The 12785-nt window shown below is 43.9% G+C and overlaps 1 protein-coding gene across 1 annotated transcript in view; it reads right to left on the bottom strand.

The window, feature by feature from the left end:
- The window catches only part of LOC139548777 (nucleoredoxin-like), a 63496-nt gene that overhangs the window by 10114 nt on the left and 40597 nt on the right, over window positions 1-12785 (bottom strand). The window contains exon 2 of the mRNA XM_071358616.1: window positions 2582-2699. Within this exon, the coding sequence (XP_071214717.1) occupies window positions 2582-2699 (118 nt within the window). The remainder of the gene's footprint in view (window positions 1-2581; window positions 2700-12785) is intronic.

The raw sequence follows: 12785 nt of genomic DNA, 5'->3' as shown, positions 1-12785 counted from the left end.
TATTCCAGGGTTTCTCTTTATTTTTACTATTTTCTACATTGTAGAATAATACATATGGAATCATGTAGTAACCAAAAAGTTACATTTTCTATTTGAGATTCCTTTGCCTTGATGACAGCTTTGCACACTCTTAGCATTCTCTCAACCAGCTTCATGAGGTAGTCACCTGGAATGCATTTCAAATAACAGGTGTGCCTTGTTAAAAGTTAATTTGTGGAATTTCTTTCCTTAATGAATTTGAGCCAATCAGTTGTGTTGTGACAAGGGAGGGTGGTATACAGAAGACAGCCCTATTTGGTAAAAGACCAAGTCCATATTATGGCAAGAACAGCTCAAATAAGCAAAGAGAAATGACAGTCCATCATTACATGAAGACATGAAGTTCAGTCAATCTGGAAAATTTCAAGAACTTTGAAAGTTTCTTCAAGTGCAGTCGCAAAAACCATCAAGTGCTGTGATGAAACTGTCTCTAATGAGGACCGCCACAGGAAAGGAAGACCCAGAGTTACCTCTGCTGCAGAGGATATGCAAATAAATGCGTCACAGAGTTCAGACACATCTCAACATCAACTGTGCAGAGGAGACTGTGTGAGTCAGGCCTTCATGGTCGAATTGCTGCAAAGAAACCACTACTAAAGGACACCGATAAGAAGAAGAGACTTGCTTGGGCCAAAAAACACGAGCAATGTACATTAGACCGGTGTAAATCTGTCCCTTGGTCTGATGAGTCCAAATTTTAGATTTTTGGTTCCAACCGCTGTGTCTTTCTTTGTGAGATGCAGAGTAGGTGAACGGATGATCTCCTCATGTGTGGTTCCCACCGTGAAGCATGGAGGGAAAAGGTGTGGGGGTGCTTTGTTGCTGACACTGTCAGTGATTTATTTAGAATTCAAAACACACTTAAACAGCCTGGCTACCACAGCATTCTGCAGTGATAAGCCATCCCATCTGGTTTGGGACTATCATTTGTTTTTCAACAGGACAATGACCCAACATACCTCCAGGCTGTGTAAGGGCTATTTGACCAAGAAGGAGAGTGATATGTGGGAACTCCTTCAAGACTGTTGGAAAAGCATTCCAGGTGAAGCTGGTTGAGAGAATGCCAATTGTGTGCAAAGCTGTCATCAAGGCAAAGGGTGGCTACTTTGAAGAATCTCAAATATAAAATACATTTTGATTTGTTTACTACATGATTCCATGTGTTATTTCATAGTTTTGATGTCTTCACTATTATTCTACAATGTAGAAAATAGTAAAAATAAAGAAAAACCCTTGAATGAGTAGCTGTGTCCAAACTTTTAACTGGTACTGTATCTAAACCCAGCATGTTTCCTACTCACAATCTCCTTTGTACTCTGTGACATCTGCGTTTGGAAATGGGACCGCACAACAGATGCAAAATGTTGTTTTAATGATGATTGAAAGCCATGCTTTTCCATTTCCCAAACATGGAGCGCTACCAGCCTTCCCTGCTCGCTTTCCCTCCCTCTCTCTTGTTTCTTTTTCAAGGTGTCTTCATTGTCAATGTCAAGCACTAGAGATGCATTTGGGATGACCAAATAAAAAGTTGTAATCAGAAATAAAGCGCTGTAGGCAGGGCTGTAAAGGTTATTTTCCTCTGTAGGGCTTCATTAGGCAGGGCCTTTTATTGTTGTCCCCATTCACACTGTAAAAAGGGCACTCCTTCCTGGCAACTTCTCCTCTGCTCCGCCACTCAAGACAGCTATGCTCCTTCATAATGCTGAAAGAGGGTCCTGAATTCTCCCCCCCAGCCCACCTCAAACTCTTACTACCCCGCCTGTAGCCGCTCTGTTTCCCTTCCTCACCACAACACAAACAAACACACACCCCTTTTCCTGCCACCGCTACCACACTACACACCCCCTCTAACAACTCTGAAAGAGGGGGGGGTGGGGTGGGGGGGTGGGGGGGGGGTGGATGGAGCAAGAAGATGAATCTCTTCTTTACCCACTTCTACTGTAGTTGGTAGTTAATGAATCATGGAAATTATACAGTATGTACTCTACTGTGGGCTGGGAGGGAGACTGGGATTCATTAGGCAGACTCATGTGAAAGTCTGCTCAGCTCATGTGAAATCCATTCCCCTGCACCACGGGTTCTACTGCCACGATGCTTGATACTCTACACTACCTCTCTCCACTCCCTTACTCCCTCTCCACCTCTCTGACTAATGGGCCTTTCTCATGTTGTACAATAAGGGCTCTGAAGACCAGGATGTGAAAATATTGAGCTTTTTTGGGCCATGAGATGACAACCTCATCTCTCTACCAGAAAGGAATGCAAGCCTGCTCTTGCTAACAGGCAATCTCCCACTTTAAAGTCGGGAAATTATAGGTCTGCAGATGTGGGAGTAAGAGGGGGCACTTCATAATATTCATGCAATACCAGAACAGGACACAAATTGAGAAATATGGCCAGCTCTGTGAAGGAAGTGGCACAGAAACTTTTCAATATGAAATTCTGGCGAGGCATTTTGCATGTAATAAACTGTATGCTTGTGTGTACCGGTACATGTGCAGTTTCTCAGGTGCTGAGGCTCAGGCTGACTGAGGAGATTTACCTTTGGGGTCATCTCTCACCACCAGTAGTCCGTTCCGACACACCACCTTCCCTGTGGCTGCATCCACAAACACCAGCGAGGGAATACTGGTCACCTTGTACTTGTTCCACAGCTTCATCTGGACAGACAAAGAGGACAGAGGAGATGAATGGAAAATATACCATTAGTATAAGACACCTATACTCTGGTAAATCATCCGAGCAACAAGGAGAAAATCAAACAAAGAAAGAGAAAAGTAATTAAACGTCATACATCTTACTAGTTGTTTTCCATCTAGTTTATAACATCTGTTGATAAATCATTATTTGTCAGACATCCATTGATCCAAAAGTTGACAGTGAAAATGGCTGTAGGTCTATCACTACACCAAAAGTGCAGAAGTACCAGTATCTATTTACAAGGCAAGCTGTTTCTCTGAAGTATAAAAGGGACTAGAAAATGAGCCAGGTTGAATAAAACAGCAGCAGAGAGTCACCCTGCAGTGAATTAGCTGAAGGCTAGAATCACACTACAGCTAACTTTAAAGGAACTGGCAGAGGAGGAAATTCACAAGGAGCGTTTTGCCCCTGCTGTGTCATGAATAAGAGCAACACGGGGTAAGAGGAGCAGGAAAATCCACACTTGATAAAAACCTTTTGCCACAGTACCACACCCCATAGAAAGAGAATAACTAGATCGTAGTCATTTTAGGCTCATACTATTCTATGTTGTACCCTCGCACTGTGGGTGGCACTTTATTTAGCCGATCCTTCTTCAAGTGAAGACAACACTGTACATGATTCTGTCTGTTCAATATGTGAAGCAAGCATACCTCCACAGGCATTAAATGGAGGAGGAACACACACTACATCTAATTATACTGAACAAAAATATGAAACGCAACATGCAACGATTTCTACGATTTTACTGCGTTACAGTTCATAAGGAAATCAGTCCATTGAAATAAATTCATTCGGCCCTAATCTATGGATTTCACATGACTGGGAATACAGATATGCATTTGTTGGTCACAGATAACTTTTAAAAAGGCACTCTGTTCACAATGTTAAAAAAAGTGGTACATTTTAATCACTTTTTCTCCCCAATTTCGTGGTATCCAATTGGTAGTTACAGTCTTGTCCCATCGCTGCAACTCCCGTAACGGTCGAGAGCCACGGGTCCTCCGAAACACGATCCTGCCAAGCAGCACTGCTTTTTGACACACTGCTTGCTTAACCCGGAAGCCAGCCGCACCAATGTGTTGGAGGAAACACAGTACAACTGGAGACCGAACCCGGATCTGTAGTGACGCCTCTAGTGCTGCGATGCAGTGCCTTAGACCGCTCCGCCACTCGGGAGGCTCTCTGTTCACAATGTTGACATCAGCAAACCAGTTGCCCACACGATGCCATACACATGGTCTGCGGTTGGGCGTACTGTCAAATTCTTATGGTAGAGAAATGAACATTCAATTCTCTGGCAAAAGCTCTGGTAGACATTCCTGCAATCAGCATGCCAATTCTACACTCCCTCAAAACTTGAGACATCTGTGGCATTGTGTTGTGTGACAAAACTGCACATTTTAGAGTGGCCTTTTATTGTCCCCAGCACAAGGTGTGGCTGTGTAATGATCATGCTGTTTAATCAGCTTCTTGATATGCCACACCTGTCAGGTGGATGTATGGGATCTTTTATTTCAGCTCATGAAACATGGGACCAACACTTTACATGTTGCGTTTATATTTTTGTTCAATGTATAATGACTGTTGTGACTGTATGTTGTGTCTTGATCTGAACATACAACATACCGCATAAAACCGTAAACAGACTCTTTATGACCGCAAATGTGTGTTTGAAACTGGGACTATTTATAGTGTGTACGTTCGGTGTTGTCCTCGACAGAGAGCACATCAAGAATAGCACGCAGAGGAAACTCACTTTCCATATCAGAGGGAAGATGGGTGTCGCTTGAAATGACTAGCTCCTGAAGAGTAGCACTGAGTGTCTGAGAGAGGTCACTTTTCGGAGAATTGTCTGAGAAGTATAGAAACATTGATGTTTGAAAGTCTGATAGCAAGTCTGAGCCAGAATTGTACCAGTGACCTTGAGATTGCCAAGCCAATACACCAAGGACCGCACCAGTCCAGACAATTTGGTATAGGCACATAGTACCATATAATGATTTCAGCACTGTGGTCTAGTAATTTCAGTGAAAGGGAGAGCCAAAATGTAGGAGTGAGGCCTGTCTGCAGTCTGTCTATGAGGCTCAGTGGCGGAAGCCTCCAGTTGGGTTCAGTTCCAGTTCTGCTCCAGTCCAGGCCTGGCTGATGAAAACCTTTTGTTTCTCTTCTAATGAAAACAATGACTTCACTTCAGGAGCAAAGTTAGCGTTTTGACGTGCAGACGGAAGGCAGGCTCAGACTGCTACGAGAGACTGCCATTTTACAGGGTATGGGTCCCCCCTGTAGGGACTGTACAGGGGGAGACATCATCTCTACTGTGGGACTGGAAGTCCCTCCATAGTACCACTCATTTCAGGGCCCTATATAGCGAGCTACTTTTGACCAGAGGCCATAGCCCCAAATGGCAACCTATTCCCTATATAGTGAGCTACTATTTTTTTTTTTTTTTTTTTTTTTTTACCTTTATTTAACTAGGCAAGTCAGTTAAGAACAAATTCTTATTTTCAATGACGGCCTAGGAACAGTGGGTTAACTGCCTGTTCAGGGGCAGAACGACAGATTTGTACCTTGTCAGCTCGGGGATTTGAACTTGCAACCTTTCGGTTACTAGTCCAACGCTCTAACCACTAGGCTACCCTGCCGCCCCATATTGACCAGAAGTAGTGCACTATATAAGAAATGAGTGCCATTTGGGATGCAGATAAGGAGACTTGAGAAGGCAAATAAGATAAGAGAATAATAAGATCTGCACTAGCTGGGAAATGTCAGGGAACAGCACCCATGCCAACTCCCTGAAGTGTCCTCACGGAGCTGAGATAGGACAGGTGTTTAAAGAATGGCCAGACTACAGTAAAGCACATTGGAAAACTGAAATTGAAAACTAGTATCTGTTCTTTTAATAGTGTAATATATAAAAAGGGCATGGCTTTGAATTGCTAAAAGCATTTCATAGCTTGACCAAAAAGCGCTGCCTGCAGCAATTCTACTGTACAGGCAAGTCTGCTAAATTTGGTCTTTTTGGAGACATAACTTTGAAGTCACAACAAAATATATGCAAAATCATAGTTAGCTAAAAATGCTCTAGGGCCAATGGAATCATAAGGTCTATTTGCATGTTTCAAATACTGTCCTGTTATGAACTAAACAGACTAGGAGATGTTTGCCTCAATATATCCTAGTACGTCCCCTTTGGTCAGTGTGACTTTACATGTGTTTATAAAGAGTTTGTCTAAAATATACATCATACGTATAATGTGTACAGTAAGTGTACAATGTCAATGTGCATACATACATGCATGTCTATCTATTAGTGTGTGTACCAAATCTGAACCTCTCTCAGCCCCACTCTGCTGTAGTCTGAGCCTGGTTCATAGAGAGCACTGCTGAAAGAGAGATTGGTTCGGAGAGGCAGAGAGACCTCGGAGCCGATTCAGCCTCGATCCTTTCACTACTGCTAATTTACTGCATGATCCGGAATTATGTCTGCCTGGCGGTTTGGCTGCAGTTCAGAGCACAGCAGGACACTAAATCACGTCAGCTGTAGATCCGCCTGGAGGCTAGGCTGTGTGTGACAGCCATTGGGGGTGTTATCATGATTTCAGGGCAGATGATGGTCCTGGTAATTACGACAGTTACATCACCTACATTCATTCATTGATGGCAGCTACATACATTTCACCACCTTGAGACACGATGATTCATACTGGAAGAGGTATGGAACAGTCATTCATTTATACTTATGTCACTCTGTTTAGAGGCAAAACAAGATGCCTTGCTGTGTGTGTTCTCATGGTGATTCTTCCTCAGGCTGGCTAAATTCAACACCAAAAGGAGAACCTCAGTTCTACACAGTGGGAGTTGTTTTTGCAGTCTTGAAGGCAACAGCAAATGTTCCCAAGGGCATGCATGTTTTGGAGTGGTATGTTTGAAAATGTTGAAAACAATGTTGAAAACAATAGCAACATTTGTTCCGAATCTCTAGAGGTTCTGCTGTGCACACAGTGACAGAGTGTACTTCTTTCTACTCCTTCTCTCCTCTGTTTACCTTTAGGGACTAAACAGAGGAATGTGATGCCATAGTGGTCCCTATAATAGCTTTAGCCACTCCCTCTGGTACCTTACTCCAATCAGACGGTCAAAGTCTGAAGCCAACTGTTCAGAGTGGGGTGTATTATAAGGTGCAGAGACAATAAACAGAACTGGTGACACGGTGAGCCACAAACACCCATAAATCACTGTGTCCAAACTAAACTTATCCCCCAGCCAGGGCTCATCTCCAACCTTCTTCACATGGGTTATGTCCTAAATGGCACCCTATTCGCTATATAGTGCACTACTTTTGACCAGGGCCAAGAGGGCTCTGGTCAAAAGTAGTGCACTATATAGGGAATAGGGTGCCATTTGGGACGCATACATGGCCGTCTCCAAACCAGATCTCTGTAGTTTGTCTAGATTTCCTTCGAATCTTGAGGAAATTATTTAATCAGTATTGAATATCCACTGTGCTGTGTTTTAATCATCTACTGTAGGAAAGTCTGGGTCTGTGCAAGAGCCAAAGAAATAGAAGACCCAAGCATCAGTCTACGCGTGTCTGCTATACATCTCCCTTTCCTCCTGCATGTTTTTAGGGGGACAACCCTTTTCATTACCCAGACCAACACACTAGACTAGATCAAATGTGCCAATAACCCCCAGCGAGACCCAAGCAACTGCTTAGAGACCCGGGAGAGCTGGAAATCCATACTAACAATCCATTTAGACCTAGTCTCTCTCTCTCCCACACGCAGCCTGCGTTAGTCCAGCACTAGGTAGCATCCCAAATGGCACCATATTCCCTTTATAGTTCACTATTTTTTTTTTACCAGTGCACTGTAAAGAGATTAGGGTGCCATTTGGGATGCATCCCAAAGCCCAGCGCTAGGCGCTAATAGGATCACGCATGACTGCGGTTCCACTTATGGAGGCTGTGGGAGAGGAGAGGAGGCCCCTGAGGGAGCAGCACATCTGCCTGTGTGGACGTGTAGATGTGCATAGCAGGGCCAGATCGCCAGGCCTATAGCTTAATGCAATGCTCTGTATGCAGCTCACATCAGAGATGTTCAGCATGAGGTGAAAAGGTTGAAAGCTCCGACTGCCTGTCAAAAACTGATATGGTTAAATCCACTGATGAGTCTTGTGATTTCACTAAGTAATGTCACACTGTCTGCATGTCATTCTATGGAATGAGGAGAAAGAAGGGGGGGGGGGGGGGGGGGATTCTCAGTTGCCCAACTTGTCCACATACAGTAGTACTGTATCCATGTCTGGTGTCATGGATGGTAATCATTTCCATGCTTCTTTGCACTGTTGCACTTTAGTAGCAACACTGTGGGGGTTTAAAGGGGTGGGGGTAGTTACGAGAGTTACTACTGGTGTTCCCAATGCTCTCACACAGACACATCTGCTTCACTTTTGACCCGCTCCCACCCATCTGAACCCCTACTGACGTTTCTTCCCCCGACCCCACCTCCTCTCCCTTTCCCTGGGCTGACAACAGAGAGAGAACTCCTGCTGAGAGAGCTGGAGTGGAAGAAATTCCTCCAGTCATCGTCCCCATTCACCTCTCATTGTTCCTGCGCCGACTCCACACAGACCTGCTTTCACTGGCCCAGGCGGCCAGACCTGAGGCGCTGGCCAAACGCTCACATTGCAGTCCCATTTTAGCAAACACAGCAGTCACAAAGGGATTTCAAAAAGCGTACAAAGGAGTGCATGTGCTCCACCCTGCTGAGTACTGGCAGGGATGAAGTTATTTATCTCTCAATAGAATACTTAAGAATAACACAGATGGGCATTTTAAAACAGACACTACAAAAGGATGAAGGGAGTCAGAGTAGCTATTTCTAGAATCAAAGCTTTGGCCTTTCACAGAGTACTGTAGGCTGTACCTACAGAGCAATTCACCATCTGATAGTGGCTAGCTAGTTTGCGTTTGAACTTATTTATCAGGGTCTAGAGGGCATTCCTGTACTTTATCTTGCATTCTGACATTTATGGGGCTAAGACTCTCTGGACTCATGTCTCTTCAACTAATGAACAAGCAGAATCCTAATTAGGCTGCATTCCCTTAATCCAAATATGCTATGTCACAATGCATTTTACTTTAAGAGCAATGCATTCCTGAATTAACTCACTTCCCCATTCTTGTCAAGAGGAATTTGTTTCCATGTGCATTCTGTTAGATTGGGGGGGACGTGTCTCTACAGCGGGCCAGAACAAGATTGTGTTCGAACGCTGCTGAGGATTCCGCACTGACCCGTTTAATACCCATGATGGCAAAGACACCAGTGGTCAGATGATCATTCACTCAGTCGATAAAACCTTAGTTGGTGGTATTTGAAGTAAAGCTAGCCTGTTAGATGTCTCAGGGACATGAGAGATCTAGTAGTCTCTCCTGTTGCCTTTCAACAGGCTGATAGAGGATGTCGGTCTGTCTGTTCGTCCAGCCCACTCCAGACCAAAGCGTCCATCTTTTATTGGGTATTTCTGTAGAGCCTGCCTGCAGGCGGCCTGAGCCCTGGCCATGAAGGTTTACTGGGAAGGACCAGGAAAGGAGATAGGAGAGCTGATCTGTCTCCCAAATGACACCCTATTCCATATGTAGTGCACTACTTTTGACCAGGGCCTATAGGGCTCTGTTAAAAAAATAAATGTGTGCACTACATAGGGAATAGGGTGCCATTTGGGGCACAACCATGGGCTACTTTGTAAAAGGACAATACTATAACTTAGAGCTTTCCATGTTTCTCACAAAGCGACTGCATAAAAATGAGATCCCCCAAGATGACGGCTAGACAGCAGAGAAACTATAGAGTTCGGTCCTCAACAATGGGAAATAACATTTGGATCCCAACTTTTTTTTTTTTTATTTTTTTTTTTATTTTTTTTAAATTTTATCCCCTTTTCTCCCCAATTTTTCGTGGTATCCAATCGCTAGTAATTACTATCTTGTCTCATCGCTACAACTCCCGTACGGGCTCGGGAGAGACGAAGGTCGAAAGTCATGCGTCCTCCGAAGCACAACCCAACCTAGCCGCACTGCTTCTTAACACAGCGCGCCTCCAACCCGGAAGCCAGCCGCACCAATGTGTCGGAGGAAACACCGTGCACCCGCCCCCTCGGTTAGCGCGCACTGCGCCCGGCCCGCCACAGGAGTCGCTGGAGCGCGATGAGACAAGGATATCCCTACCGGCCAAACCCTCCCTAACCCGGACGACGCTAAGCCAATTGTGCGTCGCCCCACGGACCTCCCGGTCGTGGCCGGCTGCGACAGAGCCTGGGCGCGAACCCAGACTCTGGTGGCGCAGCATAGCACTGCGATGCAGTGCTCTAGACCACTGCGCCACCCGGGAGGCCCTTTGGATCCCAACTTGATCTCATTTACATTGATGTAGTGTTCAACCGTCTGCAGCTTATTCATTCTGCGTGGAGCTTTCAGCCTTTGCCTCATGGGGAATAGAGGAGAACCGGGTAAAATATGAGGCATATTGGATAGAAGCCCTGTGTTCTAGTGCTTAGACAGGGACGGAGGGAGCAGATGACGTGGAACAGAACAGATTCATCCAGTCTCCTCACACCCTCACCAGACATTCCCAGTCAGAATCCTTGATTAACATTACAGGCCTCTGGTCTCTCTATTCCACTGAGCTCATTACAAAATCTGTCCCCAAACCACAGTACAGTATATTATGTTGGATAAACACCACAGTACAGTATAATATGATGGATAAACACCACGGTACAGTATAATATGGATAAACACCACGGTACAGTATAATATGATGGATAAACACCACAGTACAGTATATTATGATGGATAAACACCACGGTACAGTATGTTATGATGGATAAACACCACGGTACAGTATGTTATGATGGATAAACACCACGGTACAGTATGTTATGATGGATAAACACCACGGTACAGTATGTTATGATGGATAAACACCACGGTACAGTATATTATGATGGATAAACACCACGGTACAGTATATTATGATGGATAAACACCACAGTACAGTATATTATGATGGATAAACACCACGGTACAGTATAATATGATGGATAAACACCACGGTACAGTATGTTATGATGGATAAACACCACGGTACAGTATATTATGATGGATAAACACCACGGTACAGTATATTATGATGGATAAACACCACGGTACAGTATAATATGATGGATAAACACCACGGTACAGTATGTTTAATGGATAAACACCACGGTACAGTATGTTTAATGGATAAACACCACAGTACAGTATGTTTAATGGATAAACACCACGGTACAGTATATTATGATGGATAAACACCACGGTACAGTATGTTATGATGGATAAACACCACGGTACAGTATGTTATGATGGATAAACACCACGGTACAGTATGTTATGATGGATAAACACCACGGTACAGTATGATATGATGGATAAACACCACGGTACAGTATGATATGATGGATAAACACCACAGTACAGTATGTTATGATGGATAAACACCACAGTACAGTATGTTATGATGGATAAACACCACAGTACAGTATATTATGATGGATAAACACCACGGTACAGTATATTATGATGGATAAACACCACAGTACAGTATATTATGATGGATAAACACCACAGTACAGTATATTATGATGGATAAACACCACAGTACAGTATGTTATGATGGATAAACACCACAGTACAGTATATTATGATGGATAAACACCACGGTACAGTATATTATGATGGATAAACACCACAGTACAGTATATTATGATGGATAAACACCACGGTACAGTATATTATGATGGATAAACACCACAGTACAGTATATTATGATGGATAAACACCACGGTACAGTATATTATGATGGATAAACACCACAGTACAGTATATTATGATGGATAAACACCACAGTACAGTATATTATGATGGATAAACACCACAGTACAGTATGTTATGATGGATAAACACTCTCTGTACCACAGTACAGTTATAATATGACCTCTGTTATGATGGATAAACACTGATGCACAACAGTAATACACATCTGTCCCCTGCCTTTTCAATGCAGCATGTTATTGCTATATCATATTTAGCTCTTAAAATATGAATTGACCCAACCAACAATTTTGCCGTTGTGGACCCCCTTGCACGCACACACGAAACTGCTTTTCAATAGAGGCCTGTGTTGCCATGGCAACCACCCCGTTCCCGTCAGGACATGTCACGGAGTGACGAACACATTGTGGGCTCTTAGTTAATAATTCAGTGAAAAATTAACGGTTTTCTGAGGAAAACAGGTGCCAGAATGTCAGAGGGCTTAGGGGGAATAGCTGGGTGGAAAAAGAGAGAGAAAAAAGAGGGGGGAGACAGTAAAAGAGGGGTGAAGAAACACCCCCTCTCTTTTTCTCTCAGTTTCGTGTTTGCGTCACAAAAACCGCTTTCTAAATGCAGGCTCTTAATCCTAACTCGGACTCTGTATGGCTGGGCTCCACCGTGCACGTTTTTTTTAGGGAAGAATGCAACGTAAAAGCAGGGGGCTTGTAAAGGAGTAAAAAGCCAGTACTCAATAGATATATACACATCATTGTATCTTCCACAGGCGTGGGTCGCCTCAGAGGGCTACATACTGCAGGGTCAAAGATCACCAAGGCAGGGGGTACAATCTTCACTCCCGCTGGTTTTTAGAACAATCCTCCTGCCTGGCCCCACGTCTCCCTCTCACAGTGTGTGTGCAGGGCTGACTGGTTTACAGAAATGGCAGACCAGACACACACAGGGAGATTGTCTGTGTAAAAGCAAAAATGTATCTCTCACCCTAGACCTGCATACCCCATGAGTCAATTATTAAATGAGTGTAGCCCACAACTGTAGGAAGTTCACCGCTTGCATTGCTGTGGAATAATAATGTTCACAAGATACACTGCAAACTAGGGCCGGGACGATACCAGTATCGCGATACTAGTTAGTATTGTGGTACGAAGAGGACTTAACTTCCTTTAAGAAA

The sequence above is a fragment of the Salvelinus alpinus genome, chromosome 22 (genome assembly GCF_045679555.1).
Source record: "Salvelinus alpinus chromosome 22, SLU_Salpinus.1, whole genome shotgun sequence".
In the NCBI taxonomy this organism is placed as follows: domain Eukaryota; kingdom Metazoa; phylum Chordata; class Actinopteri; order Salmoniformes; family Salmonidae; genus Salvelinus; species Salvelinus alpinus.
Note: the sequence above shows the minus strand (reverse complement) of the source record. Positions and strands in the feature narration are given on the sequence as shown.